The sequence below is a fragment of the Coregonus lavaretus genome (genome assembly GCF_964263955.1).
Source record: "Coregonus lavaretus genome assembly, chromosome: 32".
Classification (NCBI taxonomy): domain Eukaryota; kingdom Metazoa; phylum Chordata; class Actinopteri; order Salmoniformes; family Salmonidae; genus Coregonus; species Coregonus lavaretus.
In genome coordinates, this window is record NC_140019.1 from 23624605 (window position 1) to 23642528 (window position 17924).

Sequence of the window (17924 nt, forward strand, 5' to 3'; positions counted from 1 at the left end):
GTGCACTATATCGGGAATAGTGTGCCATTTAGGACGCAGTCTTGGAACATGCTCTGTACATAAGTCCTATTTCATCTTTAGTGTGGTTAGTCAGCCAACATAGTGACAAGCCAGGTCTTCAGATATTATCGAGGCCAGAGAAAGCAGACATATTCACAGGGTGGATCCAAATTCAACTCACCACGGCCCCAAATGAGCATCAGTCATGTCCTTGTCGGAAAATAACAGGCAAAGTTATGTTCTTATGAAATGGTTCACTGAATCTCTCAGAGTTTGTGTAAGTAGTTGTCTGCAGAAGTGTCTGCATGGGCGTGTTTAAAGGTGTCATCACCAAAACAGTGAACAAGGAAATCAAATTGGCACCTTAGTTCAATACATCTTACAGGGAAATTAAGTTGGGGTCATTGGAACTGTGGCTTGATGAGACAATAGAGACTTTAAGGAAAAGTCTCTTGTCTGGGGATTGTTGGGGTAAGGGGTTATTAAAAGGAAATGGGGGTTGTTGGGTTGGGGTGAGGGGTTAGGGTTTTGGCTTTAGGTGTTAGGGCATACAGTGATTGGCACCTTTGCTCAGCAGTCACAGTCAGGTGTATAGCCGTCTCCCTGTGGGTGAGTGTGGGGGTCTTTGAGCGCTGAGGGGGGGTGTAGGAGTGAAGTTCATACTCCTCCTCCCTCTCCTTCCACTCCTGTCTCCACGGGCATGCCGGGGTCAACCTCCCTTCCTCCTCTTTCCTCTCCTCCTGTTCTTCCTCGCCCCTGTGTTCTTCTTCTGACTGATTCTGTGGTTGGGGAAGGGGTTGGGCTTGGGGCTCGGGGGACGGGGGCTCAATAGGGGCTATAACTGGGGGTAACTCTAGGGTGGGGAGTTCAGTTGGACTGTTATACACACACATGCACGCACACCCACACACCCACACAAGAGGCAATCACGACAACACCAACATGCAACCATGACACAGCGTAGCACAAACAAAGCCACAAGACATGTGAAACACGCAAGCATTACCACAAAACACAGTCATAATGTGATCATATGCACAATGACAATGGGAGTACCAAAAAGGAACAACACCAATGGAAACATGTGAAAGGAAAGAAGAGCAAATAAACAGAACGTAACGATGATGTAATAACAACCTCAAAGCATTTGAATAAAGAGTCACTGAAAATCAGAACAAGCTGAATGAAGAATAATGTACTGGTTGGTATTGGTCAGGGACCCGATGACCTCGGTAAAAAGGTCAAGCCCATCTCAAGATCTCATGCAAGCGCACGCACAAATACACACAGAGGCGTAGAAATACACTGACGCATGCACACGTCCACATACATGTACTCAGATAGGGTTAGCATTACCTTATTACGAGATGAGTGGAACAAGCCGTATTTTAGTTTCATGAAAACCTCAATATGCTGTTTTGATATCGTTTTCCAACAACACTCAACCGAGTCATATAGTAGCCAAAGTCGCTCACACATTTTAGGAGTCACCCATCTGTGTCTGCATAGCAAATGTCTCGCCTGTTGCTGGCTTTTCTCTGAGTGCTTCGGCCTCGGCTAATCAAGACACACATCTGGTCTCCATCAACCCCTCCCTTCACGCCACCACAATACCAAAAAATATATATTTTTCATTTTCTTAAAGACCTGCTCCAGAACTTTGGTGACTACCAAGTATTTTTTAACTCACGCTTTACATTTTACATTTTAGTCATTTAGCAGACGCTCTTATCCAGAGCGACTTACAGTTAGTGGCCCCAGTGGGAATCGAACCCACAACCCTGGCATTGCAAGCGCCATGCTCTACCAACTGAGCTACACTGGCATTGAGCTGAATGTGTCAATGTGTAGATCATACATGAATAATCTATGAGCAGAATTACTGTCTTACCTTAATTAGCCATGAAATACCTAGTTTGAAAGCAACTGTTTTTCTAGAAGCCGTGCTGCGCCATTTTCCCTACATTTTCCCCCATGTGGGCCAGCCCCCTAGCAATTCGAGCTCAACTAATGAGCTTCAGCCCCTCGCCATAAGAGATGCAGCTATCAATACGCACATGATGCACCCACAGCAGAGCGAGAGAGAGAGAAATGACGTGGTGCACATATCTGCACATACGTAATTTAGCATACAATTTTCAGGGACCACTTTTGGCTCGTGAGAACTACTTTCAGAACTACTGGCTAAAAAGTATACAAAAGTACAGGAGAATCTCTTTAAACATGCATGTTCCACATCAGACAGGACATTTCCAGTCTCCCTTGTGCATTTTGGGAATTACAGTATGAAGGAAAATTGGCTGGAGGTAGCTGTTTTTGATGTGCTGTGTCAGATCTGGTGGAAGAAATAACAAATCAGTGATATGGAGAGAAGCAGTCCATCATCACATGCTGACACTTTTAGAAAATAAAGAATAAGCACTCCGAGTTTGTTTTGTCTCAATGGTAATAACAGAGAACGAGCCGTTAGCATTTTGGCTAATGTTTAGATTGATGGCCCATTTGGCGCGTGTTATCCGTGGCTAACACAGAACGCTAGGCTAACGAGCAGCTAAGGAGTGTACGCCAACCTCCTCTCTTGCTGTGTAAATAAAGCAAATCATCTCAATATGGGCCTCATCCAGAGAACCGTCTCAGGAAGGAATCGAGTGGTGATGAGTATTTTGGAGAACAGTTATCACTTTAGTGAACAACATGAATATGGGAGGTACTTCCTCAATATATGACAAATACTATATCAGCAAATAAGATTTATTTAACAAAAGTGGTTTATTTAACACAAACTCAGATTTGATGTGTGCAAAAATATGTGAACCCCTTCAGTCAATAGCTTGTGGCACCTCCATTAGCAGCGATAACTTGGACTAAATGTCTCCTATAGCCAGTAATCAGTCTCTGACATCTGTTTTGAGGGATTTTTGCCCACTCCTCCTTACAGAACTCAGCCAATTGAGTGAGGTTTGAGGGGTGTCTGGCATGAACTGCCTGCTTCGGGTCCTGCCACAGCATCTCAATTGGATTTAGGTCAGGACTTTGACTTGGCCAATCCAAAACACACATTTTCTTTCTCCTGAGCCATTCTTTGGTAGATTTGCTTGAATGCTTTGGGTCGTTGTCTTGTTGGATGACCCATTTTCGGCCCAGCTTTAGCTCCTTGACTGATGGCCTGACATTCTGTTCAAGAATCTCCTGGTATACCGCTGAATTAATGGTTCCCTTAATGATGTGAAGTCATCCAGGTCCAGAGGAGGAAAAGCAGCCCCAGATCTTGACATTCCCACCACCATGCTAGACTGTTGGGATAAGGTTATTTTGGTGGTAGGCAGTGTTGGGTTTTCGCCAAACATAGTGGTGTTGATTGTGACCAAAAATGTCAATTTTGGACTCATCGGTCCAGAGAATGGACTTCCAGAAACCTTTGTCCAGGTGGTCTCTGGCAAAGTGTATAATTTTACTTTAATTTGTATTTTTTATTTATTTTTACCCCTTTATTCTCCCCAATTTCGTTGTATCCAATTGGTAGTTACAGTCTTGTCCCATCGCTGCAACTCCCATACGGACTCGGGAGAGGCGAAGGTCGAGAGACGTGCGTCCTCCGAAACCCAACCCAACCGAGCCGCACTGCTTCTTGACACAATGCCCGCTTAACCCGGAAGCCACCCGCACCAATGTGTCGGAGGAAACACCGTACACCTGGCAACTGTGTCAGCGTGCACTGCGCCCGGCCTGCCACAGGAGTAGCTAGTGCGCAATGGGACAAGAACATCCCTTCCGGCCAAACCCTCCCCTAACCTGGACGACGCTGGGCCAATTGTGCGCCGCCCCATTGGTCTCCCGGTTGCGGCCGGCTGTGACAGAGCCTGGACTCGAACCAGGATCTCTAGTGGCACAGCTAGCACTGCGATGCAGTGCCTTATACCACGTCTCTGGCAAAGTTAAGACGGGCAGTTTGGTTCTTTTTGACAGCAGAGGCTTCTTTCTAGCAACCCCCCCATGAATGGCATTTTGATTCAGTGTTCTTCTTATTGTTGAAGCATGCACAGTTACCTGAGATGCAGCAAGGGAGGTCTGCAAATCTCTAGATATTATGTTTGGGTTGGCTTTTACCTGATTTATTATTGTTCTTGTGGCTCTTGGGGATATTTTGGAAGGCCGTCCACTTCTAGGCCCAGTTGCTGTCAGGTTAAATGCTCTCCATTTGTAAATTATTTGCCTCACAGTGGACTGATGGAGCTCAAATCTTTTTGAGATGATTTTATAGCCTTCCCCAGACTGATGTGCTCTCACTACCCTCGTCCTGATGTCCTCTGAGATCTCCTTTCCTCTCAGCATAGTGTGCTTTGCGTTCACCTGGATGGGTAACACCAAATTGACCAGGTTTCTTACCAGGAGCCCCACCCAAAATCTTTCCTAACGATCTCTCCTTTGATTGGTTCATTTGGTAGCTAATTATTTACCCACCTGATTCTACTTACCTACTTGATTTAACCAATGCAACTTGGGGTTCACTTATTTTTGCACCTGCACTAATTCCTTTTTAGTTTAGTTTTTCTACTACACGCATGATTTCCTCTACACCAACATATGGTTTGGTAAATATAAATCTGTTATGTCAGATCAAAAAGACTGGTTCTGATTAAACGAAGAGTTCATGGTAAAAACTGCAAAAATCTGTAATTGCACAAGGGGTTCACACACTTTCAAGCAGCACTGTACATGCAAGTTACAAATAGCAAGTTTTCCTGGAGAAAAGAGTGGCAACAACACATTTACCAAATGACACCATGGCTACGATCCGATATCCATACTAGCATTCCACTTCGATTGGAACAGAGCCTACTACCACCACTGTCTATCACTTCTACTACTACTACATCACCAATGCTCACCTGAAGGGTATATCGCCTCCTATGGGCGAGGTGGCGGTACTCCAGCTCTTGCGGCTGCCCCCACCCCCTCCACTGCCCTCCTCCCGGCCCTCGCGGTCGCCCCTCTTCCTGCGCAGTGGTGTGGGCACGTAGCCACTGGCGTTGCTCTTGTTGGGCAGGTACTGATTGAAGGGCACCATCACTCGGAGCTCGCTCACCGAGGTCCGCCGAGCCAGCATGTCATCCTTGCGCACGTCCGGCAGCTTCCTGCCCCCGTGGGGTCCGGCATCGGACTCTGAGTCGCTGCCACGGCCTGGTGGGTGCAAGAGAGGGAGAGACTTTGACTTAAACCACCACAGTACCCCCATGAAACGTTGCCCCACCCCCGAGAGTGAGAGAGTGAGTGAGAGAGAGAGAGAGAGAGAGAGAGAGAGTGAGAGTGAGAGTGAGAGTGAGAGTGAGAGTGAGAGTGAGAGAGAGAGAGAGAGAGAAAGAGAGAGTGAGTGAGAGCGAGTGAGAGAGAAAGAGGGGAGAGAGAGAGAGAGAAAACAAATATAAATAACTGCTTAGGTTTTCAAAATTCAACATCAGCGTTTCACAATCTTTGTCTAAAAGGACCACTTTCTTCATTGGTTTTCGTTTCAATGGAGTTATCCTACCACTGACCTCTCAACTTGGATAGACGTTACTGAGAGTGGCCTAGAGACTAGAAACATCCCAATGGGTATCAATTAAATGGACCATTGAACAGCAGAACATCTTCTAGATTGTACCTTTAAGAGCTCTGAGTCTGATATAAACCAATAATAACCAAACATCACCCACTCTACTTTCTCTACAAACAAACAGCAAACACAACATCAACTAAACATCAACTCAGCGTTTCCCTAGAAACCAACAGCAAACCAAACATCAACCTCTCCAGCTCTGAGCACTTTCACCCATAGACACAGCCGTTTCCTCCACACATCCTTCTAAACAATAACATACCCTAGCCCTCGACAGGAAGCTTGGCCTCAGCCCATGCATTGCCTTTAGTTCTAAGAATCTCAGCCCAAACATTTGGTGACAAACATCGCAACCTTTTACGAGCCTTTGCATTATACTGTTGGTAATTTATGACTAGCATGACGTTATAAAACACCTTCAGATTCAGCCAAGCTATAATTCAGACTCCATTCATGTCTTCGGTGCAGTGCACAAATATTCTTTACAGCTGTTGACGTGTCTGTCTTTCTGACATGAAACATTTCTCAAAGCATCGTATGTTACATGCGACCATTGTGAACATGGTGGATGCATTGGAATATGGACAATTAAGCAGAGCTGTTGCTTCAATCCTTTCCATCCATTGTCTGGTAAAGGAATGTCATCATTGCACCATCCAAAATTAAAACACAGTGGAAAACAACAGAGAGTTGCTGGGCCCTGCAAAAAGTGCATAGAAAAACAGTGAGAAAAGAGATAAAGAGCGCATAGCTACCTGAGCTGCATAGGGTCAAAGGTGGACAGGCAGCTTAAATAATAACTGTCTGTGTGTATGTGTGTTTGTGTGTGTGTATATGTGTGTGTGTATGTCTGTGTGCGTGCACATGTATATTAAAAGATGACAGCAGGCTAGGCTTGTGTGGTTATGGTTAGGCCTCTTTTTGTCTCACTCCCCCTTGAACAATCAGGGTTTTAAAAGGGCCTGGTAGGAGCATCATAGGGTTTTAAAATAAAGAACCTAGGAGTTTTCTTGGCTTCTCTTTCCTTGCCTGGAAAATACATAAAACACACATCTCATATTTTTCCTCTGATGTGTTCGATGGAGAGCTTGTGAGTCTTGTGTTGACATTGCAGCTGCTAATATACAGAAGCTAGTCCTCAAGGGTACCATAGGACTGTATAAGAGAGGAGAGGGATTATATAAATCAATAATGTTGTATGTGTGCATGTGCATGCGTCCCTAGGTGTGCATACAAATATAGGCACAAGATTGAGTGTGCCCCTATATGACAGGCAGATACACTCACACCCACTGTGACTGATATGCATCACTCTCAGGTATCATCATCTAGTGCAACACCACAGATTGGAACAGATGAAGAAATGGTGTGTAAAAAAACAGCTCCTCTGGAATATGTTGCAACCCATCAGTCAAGACTGCCATCTCCTCTCTCCATCACCTGATCTCTCTCTCTCACTCACTCACACTTTCACTCACTCACTCAAGAGGGCCTTCAAAGAGACGTAACCCACAGCAACAGCCCTAAACAGTCGGCCAAGGAAGAAACAACACAAAACCGCCTTTGTACAGATGTCAATAGCAGAGCTGGGCTCAGATGGAGACACCCTGCCAGATGATCCCATAGATTGGAGAGGTTGAAAAGAGCAGATAGGGACAGCTAGTTTCAGATCAGCTGATGGTGACTATTCCACCACCTGCCCCAATGATACTGTATGTGAAAATGCCTGCCATGCATCATTAAAGTGCACAGAATAAACCATTGGTGGTAAATGAGGTAAGTCACTATGTGATGATAGCTACATGAACAAAACAGTTACAGCTATGCAAGCCACTATAACACAACAGGGTGCACACCGTTTAGCAACATAAAATGTTTTACAACGAAAATGAGAGTTCAAGTTCAGGTAGTCCCTCCCGGTCTCGGTCCATTTTCTTCTGTTAGGTTTCGACCCAGGTAACACCAGAAAGTATGTGACAGTAAAAGCTTGTGACTTGTGTGCGCAGTGTAACCCGTCCGGGCGTCTAGTGTCCTACCATCACTGCCGATGCCGCGGGCGACCAGTACGTCCGGCGAGGGCGTCTGTCTGGAGCGTGAGCCGAATGAGTCCAGGCTGTCGAAGGAGTCCTCTCGGCCGTGGCGAGGCGGGGAGAGTGAGTCGCTGCGCTCCGAGTCCCAGCAGTCGATGTAGCCGCTGTCCCGTATGCTGCGTTGAGGGCTCTCCGTGTCCTCCGCCTCCTTTGACACACAAATGCACACACGCACAAGCATGCAAATTGACGCACACACACACACACGTCAATGTAAAAACATTTGTGTAGAGATCATCCCAATACCCCATCCAATCTGGATCCCTCCCTCACCATGATTCCTCCAACATGGACAAGTACATTCACTTCCTCTCCCTCTCTCCAATTCTAATTGATATTCTACTTCTGTCTCTCTGTGTGTTTTAAGCTGCACAGTGTAACCTTGTCTGTGGCTTCTCTAGTTTCCTGGGCTGAGGAAAGGCTTTTCCTTCCCGCCTGCCGGAGGAACCTCCTGGTCCTGCCCTGTTTCCCCCTCCCCCTCCTGGCTGCCACCTACCCCCTCTTTCTCCCCCTCCACTGCCACTTCTCTTTTCCTCAAACCCTCCTGTCCCTCTCTCTCCCCAGCTCTTGATTCTCCCCTGTCTCTCCCCTTCCTCTACTCCTCTCTCCTGCTCTCTCTTTCTTTCTCTGTCTCTTTCTCTCCTTCATTCCCCCTACCTACCTACCTCCCTCCCTCCCTCCCACTCTATCCCTTTCTTTCCCTCCCTCCCTCCCTCCCTCCCTCCCTCCCTCCCTCCCTCCCTCCACTTCAACCCATTTCCCCCCCCTTCCCCTCCAATCTACTCCGCCTTTGTATTCCTCCCTCTCTTCCCTGTGCCAGATCCTGAGTGAAGGAGGATGCTGGGGTCCTACTTGGCATGACCTCATGGTGGGTGGGGGGGTTGTGGGGTACAATGGCTGGCTTTGAGTGGCAACTCTAGGGGGGGGGTCTTCCTGATTGGTCAGATCAGTCCTATGAACCCTAAGCTGAAACCTCAGCTCAGACAACAGCAGTGGTCCTGAAGCTAATGGGTGTGAAGGTTTTTGTTCCAGCCCAGCATTAATACACCTAGAGCCCTACTTTAGGAATGTGTCTGGAGACCATCAAACTGAGCAGCTTTCAGAAAGCCTAACTAACCTGTAGAGTACCCAATGGCCATTTTAAGGCAATCAACTATCATACTTTATTTTCAGACAAGATATTCAACTGATGGATTGACTGAAAGTTATTTGTTAAAATAGTGTTTCTCTACATCAACATTACGTTTACATCATTTGAGCCTCACCACCACAATGGCTAGCACATATCACTACATCTCCTGTATTGCGTGTGACAGGATTTCATAAACATATTGAATTTCTCTCTCACTTTAAGTCACTATCATTACCTTTTGTTAAGTGGAGACGAGGCCCTGTTGTGCTGGACTATACAGACATCTGTGAAAGAATTCTAGGCTGAATGGTCATTTCTCATTTGAAGAGAATAACAGTGGGGGAATGGAATAAATGGAAGAGGAGTGACCTCACGCTCTGAACGGTTACTACAGCTACGTCCCTATATGGGGGTCTGTAAAAAACCACAGTCCAGGTGACACACACTGGTTCTGGAAGACCAGTTGAAGGCCTGAGATCATCCCTGGACAAAGAGAGAGGTGAGAAGGAGGGGGGGGGGGGGAGAGAGAAAGAGGAAAGAGCGCATTCTCTTCTAGGGATGACTTCATGATGAGGGGAAGGGAGGAGAAGTGATAAAGGAAGGAGTGGTAAAACCATCAGTGCACCCCGAGGGGAGCTTGCATCATAACATCCTTATGTTTGCCAAAGAAAACATATGCTTTGGTTGGACAGTGCCTTCTAGTCTAATATTCCTAATAGTACAGCCACCTAACAACTGCAAAACTACTTTGAACATCTAAAAGGACCTAAAATACACTGCCCTTCCAGGAATTGAACCCCCTACCTTGTCATTGCTAGCACTAGGATACAACAAACTGAGCCATGTCAAAGCCTTACATCCATCCCCGTATGTACCTTTCGCATCTGTGACAGCAGGCCTTCAAACTCCTTCAGGTCCAGTGTGGGCCCGTTGTAGGAGGTGCAGCTGTTAGCAGCCCGGCCCAGCCAGTATATGGTAATCAGAACCTGTGGAGGAATCATTACAACAGGAGGAGATTTAGAGCCAGTATTAACAAGACAAGGTATTAACGTCACAATCTGTAACTTTCGATTTAGAGGTAGTTCATTGTCAATTGATCCACCCACACAGTTGGTCAACTTTTGGTAGCACTTTTGGTCTAACCAATTCCCAGTGGTCTCATACTCCATAGCCTGTGCACAAGTTGTGTAATACATTATGCAAGACTGATAGCACATGATACATTAGCTAATTAGCAATGTTGCTTGATAAATGCTTTACGGGCCCAATATCCCACTTTTCCCTCCAAAAATGAACCAAAACCAACTGTTTACTTACTGAATAAACCTGGCAAAATGCCATTGCAAAATCAACCTATGTTGATATGGGCAAAGTTAGCATACTGTAAGCCACGAACGAAATTCCTGACAGCTCCAAGGTATACTTCACAACGCTAATGCTAATCGACAGCAACACAAGCATTCTCAGCCACCTGAGAGCAATCAGAGAATTCCAAATTTCACACAGTATGCCTATGTGATAGATGCCAGCTATGGCGCAAAGGCACACTGTACCCATTAGTTAGCAAAATTATACAATTTCTCACAGAGGAACATTGGGCTAGCTTATATAAAAGAAAAATTACTTGGACATGTGTTGCAGACACATTGGGGTACAGTACTGACATATTCAATATTCCGGATACATTCTGGACATATCGTTTGGCAGTTTTGCTATGTGGTTTGTGTAGAGACCAGACTACACACAATTGATACTACACACAATTTCTCCACAGTTGTTCTTCCCCAATTGCATCAATTCGAGGTACCATTCTCCCTTGAGTGTTTGTTTGATGTCAAGTCCAGTCATACAACCTAAATCACCCTCCTTTCCACTTCTCTTTAATTTGTGAGGAGTACAAACAACAGTTTCATCAAAATGGCCACCAATAGGGTTCACATCCTGGTATATTTGGTCCACTCTTTTCTCTATCACTGTAGTAGGCTAGCCAGGGGTTTCTGTACAAACAAGACAAGACCTAGCCATTGTCCTGGTCAATATGAACCCAATGTGAACACACAGCTAGCTTTCTTTCTCTCTTTACCATTGCCACATGGGTAAGGTTGCTTTACTATGCCAGCATAGCCCTGACAGGCTAATTTACTATGCCAACGTCATCTACTATCTATCTGATGTCCCACTATGTAGCTAGGCCACTGTGTGGACTCTGTGGCCATATGGAGATCACACAGGCTCTTTTATGTTGCAAGAACAAGCTGACTGATTGGCTGCTTGGTTTTATGATATCAATGTCATCTAAGCATCTAGGGGGTATTCCTTTGATAAAACAGACTAGAGGTTGTCTTGGGTGGTTTGTGGAATGTGTGGTATACAGTCATTGTAAGCCCTCCTTTCAGACATCAATCTAGGCTACCAAACAAAATGTAAACATACCTTACCCACCATGCATATCATGTGCACATCCAGTGCACTGTATCTAGAAGGCAAAACAATTATATTCACATTCATCACATGCACCCACACTACCATTTAGCATGACAAATGTACAAAAAGTGAATTCAGGGGGTAGCCTGACTGGGATTCAAACTTGGATATTTGCAACTGTCAGTCCAATACCTGTCTGTCAAACAGCAAGAGGCTGGAACCTCTTGACAAGGTCATTAGGTGTTGTTCTAAGGATAGAAAACTTTAGTGTCAATAAATAGCCTTGACAGGGTATAAATGTTCATACTACTCATGCTCTGTTTGTGCAATATACAGTAAGTTCAATAAATGTTGCAATGACAAATAAAACAACATACCTAACCTAGCTACACGTGTTGTAGCTACACCTTTGCAAACATCCTTGTGACAGCATGTCAAAGTGAAAGTATACACCACAAGCTAAACCTGCAACATCTTAAAGACCTGAGGTCATGCACTCTGTACGTCTGTCTCTTCCTCACTTTACAGTGCCTGTCTTCTCTGATACGTTTCACTAGACAAGTCACCTGACAAAATGTGTTTCTTCCGGACGGGACAATAACCTCTTTGTGTCACAAGCACACACAACGTACGCACACAAGCACACACAACGTACGCACACATGAGCACACACACCTTCACAGCAGCAGTTCCATACCTACAGAACCAAAATGCCAAACAATATTTACTCCAAAATATACCTACAACGTCATACGGACTAGATAGCTTACTGTTTACGCCTGCATCAGTTTAACATTCCATGAGGCCAGCAGAATTCCATCCAGTCAAGCATGATAGTCACTTTTCCTAGCCAAGTCCGAGCTGCGTTTACAAAACAATACAAAATACTCTTCCACCTATCTCATCTTCTCAATTGAATGCTGCTGCTGCAGTTTGCTACAATGAAAAGTCTATGGTCGACAGCAGCACTAGACTAGCTCCCTCTACAGCTGTTGGGAGTTTATGGGACGTTCTCATGCACTGCAGACTGAATCTAATGGAGCGTTTCAGTGTCCCTCTACTAAAACAGCTCAGACAGCTGTGGGGCTAGAGCTGGAGGCAGCCTTGGCAGAGTATAGTCACATATGTTAGACAGAGTACGCTATAGCAAGCCAAGTCAGGTAGAGCGCTCACATTGCTCACACTGCAGAGAATGACAACAGCACTACGCTAGCTCGCTAGCTCCTCTTAAAGCAGCAGAGACAGGAAATAGACGGAGGGGGTGAGAGAGAGAGAGCGAGAGAGAGAGAGAGATGGAGAGAGAGAGATATTCAGAGATCGAGAAAAGAACGACAGAGAAAGAAAGAAAGACAAAAATAGAGAAAACACAGCCAGAGGCAGACAGACAGACCAACCCATACATACGAGGACATAACAGACTACCAGACTAACAAACAGTATAGAGAGGTGTCACTTACATTCTTGAGTTTCCTACTGCAGTCAGCAACCCTGCTAGGAAGAGAGAGAGATGAGGAGGATCATAGGTTCCAGGTTAGAGAGCTGTCAAATGAGCTGCAACTTCTCCACACTGTAGTTATGGAATGACATACAAATGGAAAAACCCATCTGGGCTGAGAGAGAGGGAGGGAGGAGGGAGAAAGTGAGAGGGAGAAAGTGAGAGGGAGAGAGGGAGAGAGGGAGAGAGAGAGAGAGAGAGAGAGAGAGAGAGAGAGAGAGAGAAAGAGAGAGGGAGGGAGAGCGAGAGGAGCAACAAAGAGAGACAGAGAGAAGTACAGAGGGACAAGGGGAGAGAGAGTAGTTGCAAGAGAGAAAATAATAGTGTTTGATCTCCAAACTCTCCAGCCTGACCCCGTTGCTGCAGCCTCAAGGTTGTTTGACCCCGTTGCTGCAGCCTCAAGGTTGTTTGGATGCAGGACAGAGAGGACAGAGTCACACATACACATGAACATTTAATTTTCCTTTCTCTGACACACAAATGGATGTGAGCACAAACACAGAGACAGACAGACACATACACACGGGCAGGAATGTTTGCCTTTCATGCTCTCACAAACTAAATAAGCCCTAAACCACGTGTCAGAATGGTGACATATTGAACTATATCTACAGGTCCTGTGTCTGTCTGGTGTGTGCATTCATTTGTGTGTGTGTCTGTGCGTGTGAGCCTCCGTTTGTGTGTGTGTGCACTAGTCAGCAGAGGTCATAGGTCAACCTAGTGGGCTTGTTCAGCTCCCACACACTGTTCCATATCGTAATGACCTTTACAGGTCACCCAGGAGTTAAGAGTGTTACAGAACTACTCCCACATGAGTGGGATTATTGCGGAACTGTCAATCAAATGACTCATGTCCAAATCGTTAGTAGGTGGAAGCTTATTCATGTGAGGAATGAAACACTTCCATTAGGTTACATGTCAATCTGCTTGTTCATATCTAACCCTTATTTTACCAGGTTGGCTGAGAACACTCTCTTTAACGACCTAGATAAGAGTTGCAGGAGAAAGGAGAGGGTTTTAATGAGCCAACTGGAAGCTGAGGATGATTTGGTAGCCAAGACACCAGGGATAACACCCCATACTCTTGCGACAAGTGCCATGGGATCATGTAGATTCACTAATCCTTATACCATATGGACCAGTTCATGCTTGGCTGTTTTGAGGTTGATGTAATTTGTAGATCAGGTATTCTGTGCAGCACCTAGCCCTGTCAGATCCAATTACTAATAGAAAGGCTGTATAGCAATTAGAAGATATTTTGAAGATATTCTGTTTGTTCCCATTTCTGGCGGCTTTCATAAAGAGACATGTAAAGGTGATCCTTTTCACTGTGTACATGACCTCCCCTTGAGAGTACCACATTTGTTAGTTGGCAACAGAATACTAATACACTACATGATCAAAAGTATGTGGACACCTGCTCGTCGAACATTTCATTCCAAAATCATGGGCATTAATATGGAGTTGGTCCCCCCTTTGCTGCTATTACAGCCTCCACTGTTCTGGGAAGGCTTTCCACTAGATGTTGGAACATTGCTGTGGGGACTTGCTTCTATTCAGTCACAAGAGCATTAGTGAGGTTGAGCACTGATGTTGGGGGGCGATTAGGCCTGGCTCGCAGTCGGCATTCCAATGAATCCTAAAGGTGTTCGATGAGGTTGAGGTCAGGGCTCTGTGCAGGCCAGTCAAGTTCTTCCACACCGATCTCGACAAACCATTTCTGTATGGACCTCACTTTGTGCACGGGGGCATTGTCATGCTGAAACAGGAAAGGGCCTTCCCCAAACTGTTTCCACAAAGTTGGAAGCACAGAATCGTCTAGAATGTCATTGTGTGCTGTAGTGTTAAGATTTCGCTTCACTGGAACTAAAGGGCCTAACCCGAAACATGAAAAACAGCCCCAGACAAGTATTCCTTCTCCACCAAACTTTACAGTTGGCACTATGCATTTAGGCAGGTAGTGTCATCCTGGCATCCGCCAATAGATTCGTCCGTCGGACTGCCAGATGGTGAAGCGTGATTTATCACTCCAGAGAAAATGTTTCCACTGCTCCAGAGTCCAATGGCGGCGAGCGTTACACCACTCTAGCCGACGCTTGTCATTGCGCATGGTGATCTTAGGCTTGTGTGCGGCTGCTCGGCCATGGGAACCCATTTCATGGAGCTCCTGACGAACAGTTCTTGTGCTGACGTTGCTTCCAGAGGCAGTTTGGAACTCGGTAGTGAGCGTTGCAACTGATGACAGATGATTTTTACGCGCTTCAGCACTTGGCGGTCCTGTTTTGTGAGCTTGTAATAACAGCACTTACAGTTGACCGGGGCAGCTCTAGCAGGGCAGAAATTTGACAAACTGACTTGTTGGAAAGGTGGCATCCTATGACAGTGCCACGTTGAAAGTCACTGAGCTCTTCAGTAAGGCCATTCTACTGCCAATGTTTGTCTATGGACATTGTATGGCTGGGCTGTGGGCTCGATTTTATACACCTGTCATCAACGGGTGTTGCTGAAATAGCCAAATCCACTAATTTGAAGGGGTGTCCACATACTTTTGTATATATAGCTAGTGTAGCTGATCCAGCAGAAAGCAGGAAGAGAAGCGAAGAGAGATTAAGAGAAAAATAGATTCTTCAAGAAAGAGCGAGAAATACAGTTGATAGGTGACACCAAAAGTCAGTTTCAGCGTCAGTTTCTCCACCTCCCTCTCCTCCAACAGAATGGCCCTGTGTCATTTCACCTTCCTCCCCTCCCTCTCTCCTTCCTTCCTCCTCTCCTTCCTCCTCTCCTCCTCTCGCTTGACTAAATAAACAGAGACAGGTCTCTTTTCTCTACGCTACCTTGATTACTTACATAACCACATCTAAAGGCTGTCTGAGAAAGAAGGCAATACAGATTCCACTAGGTATTAGATCACTGCCTGTGATATCAACATCTCTCTCTCTCTCTCTCTCTCTCTCTCTCTCTCTCTCTCTCTCTCACACTTATCTTGGAAATGGATCAGTTTCCATCAACAGACTGACATATTTCAGGCCTTAGCTCATTGTGTGGAGTTGTCTCTTTATGCACCCCCATCCAAATCTGTTTTCTAGATATGAAGACACCTGTCATACCCTGAACACTAGGTCGTGTGGCAGGAGAAAAGGGTATAGCTGCACACTAAATCTAAGACAGTAACAAGGGCATATAAGTCGCAGTTTGACGTTTATCAGTTATTTTAATGCACAGCACTCACACTTCCCTTAGACCACACCTGAACTCTTCAAGGCATCATTTGTCATGATAAAACCAGTTGAGCCAACCCCAAGACCTGTTAAGTTTGACATTGCTCTGTCACAAAGTGAACCTCTCTACCTCTCCCCCTTTTATCACTGTCTAAATATCTCTCCTTCAGTCTCTCTCTCCTCTACCTCCCTGTCACTACCTTAGTATCTCACTCTACCTCTCTCTCTCTCTACCCATCGCTCTCTCTCTCTCTCTCTCTCCCCGTCTCTCCCTCCGTCCCCGTTGTTCTCTCTCTCTCCCCGTCTCTCTCTCTCCCTCCGTCCCTGTCTCTACCCGTCTCTCTCTCCTTCATTCTCTCTCTCTCCCCGTCTCTCTCTTCATCTCTCTCTCTCTCCCCCGTCCCTCTCTCTCCCGCTGTCTCTCTCTCTCCCCGTCTCTCTCGCTCCGTCTCTCTCGCTATCCCTGTCTCTCTCGCTCTCTCTCCCCCAGTCTCTCTACCTTTCTCTCTCTCGCTCTCTACTGACAGAGTAGCTCTGGCACCAGGACAGTTGGGGGGGGGAAACCTAGCAACACCTACAACTTCACAATCTCTGGATGTAGCATCCTGTAATATCTGGACAATGACCAGTTGTACCTAACAGATACTGCTTTGTTATGTTGCATACAGGAGAGTCACACTTCCACTGTACTGTCTTCCCGAGAGTTACTAATTACTGTACTGTTGATATAGCAGAGACACAGTGATGTAGAAAGACAAGCAAATGGATGGAAATAGATCAAACACATGGATGAAAATACAAAGACGACAGACAGACAGACAGACAGACAGACAGACAGACAGACAGACAGCACTGTATCTATGAAAAAGTATTTTGCTGCCTCAGGACCTGGACGACTTGCCTTAATAGAAAGAACCATGAATTCTGCTCTGTATCAGAGAATTCTACAGGAGAATGTCAGACCATCCGTCTGTGAGCTGAAGCTGAAGCGCAGCTGGGTCATGCAGCAAGACAATGATCCAAAACACACAATCAAGTCTACATGAAAATTGCTAAAAAGCAACAAATTGGAAGTTTTGGAATGGCCTAGTCAAAGTCCAGACCTAATCCCAATTGAGATGTTGTGGCAGGACTTGAAACGAGCAGTTCATGCTTGAAAACCCACATGTCACTGAGTTAAAGCAGTTCTGCATGGAAGAGTAGGCCAAAATTCCTCCACAGCGACTGATCAACAACTACAGGAAGCATTTGGTTGGAGTCATTGCAGCTAAAGGTGGCACAACCAGTTATTGAGTGTAAAGGGGCAATTACTTTTTCACACAGGGGAATTGGGTGTTGCATAACTTTGTTTATGAAATAAATGAAATAATATGTAATTGTTGTGTTATTTGTTCACTTATGTTCCCTTTATCTAATATTAGGTTTTGGTTGAAGATCTGATCAAATTCAGTATCACAAATATGCAAAAGTAGAGAAAATTAGAAAGGGGAAAATACTTTTTCATAGCACTGTAGATAGATAGATAGATAGACATTCAGGCTGACAGATAGACAGACATTCAGGCTGAAAGACAGACAGACAGAACAACTGTTCAACCACCCTACTGACCACCTACTGGACAGTGAGCCAACCAGCCAGTCAGTCAACCAGCCAGCCATTCAGTCAGCCAGAAGGGGAAGCAGGTGTGCATGATGTCTTACTTGGCATTGGGGCATGTAGAGGTGTCCTGCAGGTCCCCAGGGTCAAACAGCTGAGAGCCCTTCAGTCCCAGCTCCTCACAGCCACGCAGAAACACACTCAGGTTGTCCTGAAGGGAGAGAGAAGACACACTATTACTTAGAGAAGACACTCTATTACTTAGAGAAGACACTCCATTACTTAGATAAGACACTCCATTACTTAGAGAAGACACTCCATTACTTAGAGAAGACACTCCATTACTTAGTGAAGACACGCCATTACTTAGTGA

At 45.6% G+C, this 17924-nt stretch overlaps 1 protein-coding gene across 1 annotated transcript in view; it reads right to left on the reverse strand.

Moving 5' to 3' along the window:
* Positions 1-17924, reverse strand: part of LOC311107732 (LIM and calponin homology domains-containing protein 1-like) — a gene marked incomplete at its 5' end in the record, with an annotated part of 115785 nt that overhangs the window by 24350 nt on the left and 73511 nt on the right. The window contains 5 exons of the mRNA XM_084150248.1: positions 4890-5181; positions 7633-7834; positions 9694-9804; positions 12700-12730; positions 17656-17762. Of these exons, the coding sequence (XP_084006374.1) occupies positions 4890-5181; positions 7633-7834; positions 9694-9804; positions 12700-12730; positions 17656-17762 (743 nt within the window). The remainder of the gene's footprint in view (positions 1-4889; positions 5182-7632; positions 7835-9693; positions 9805-12699; positions 12731-17655; positions 17763-17924) is intronic.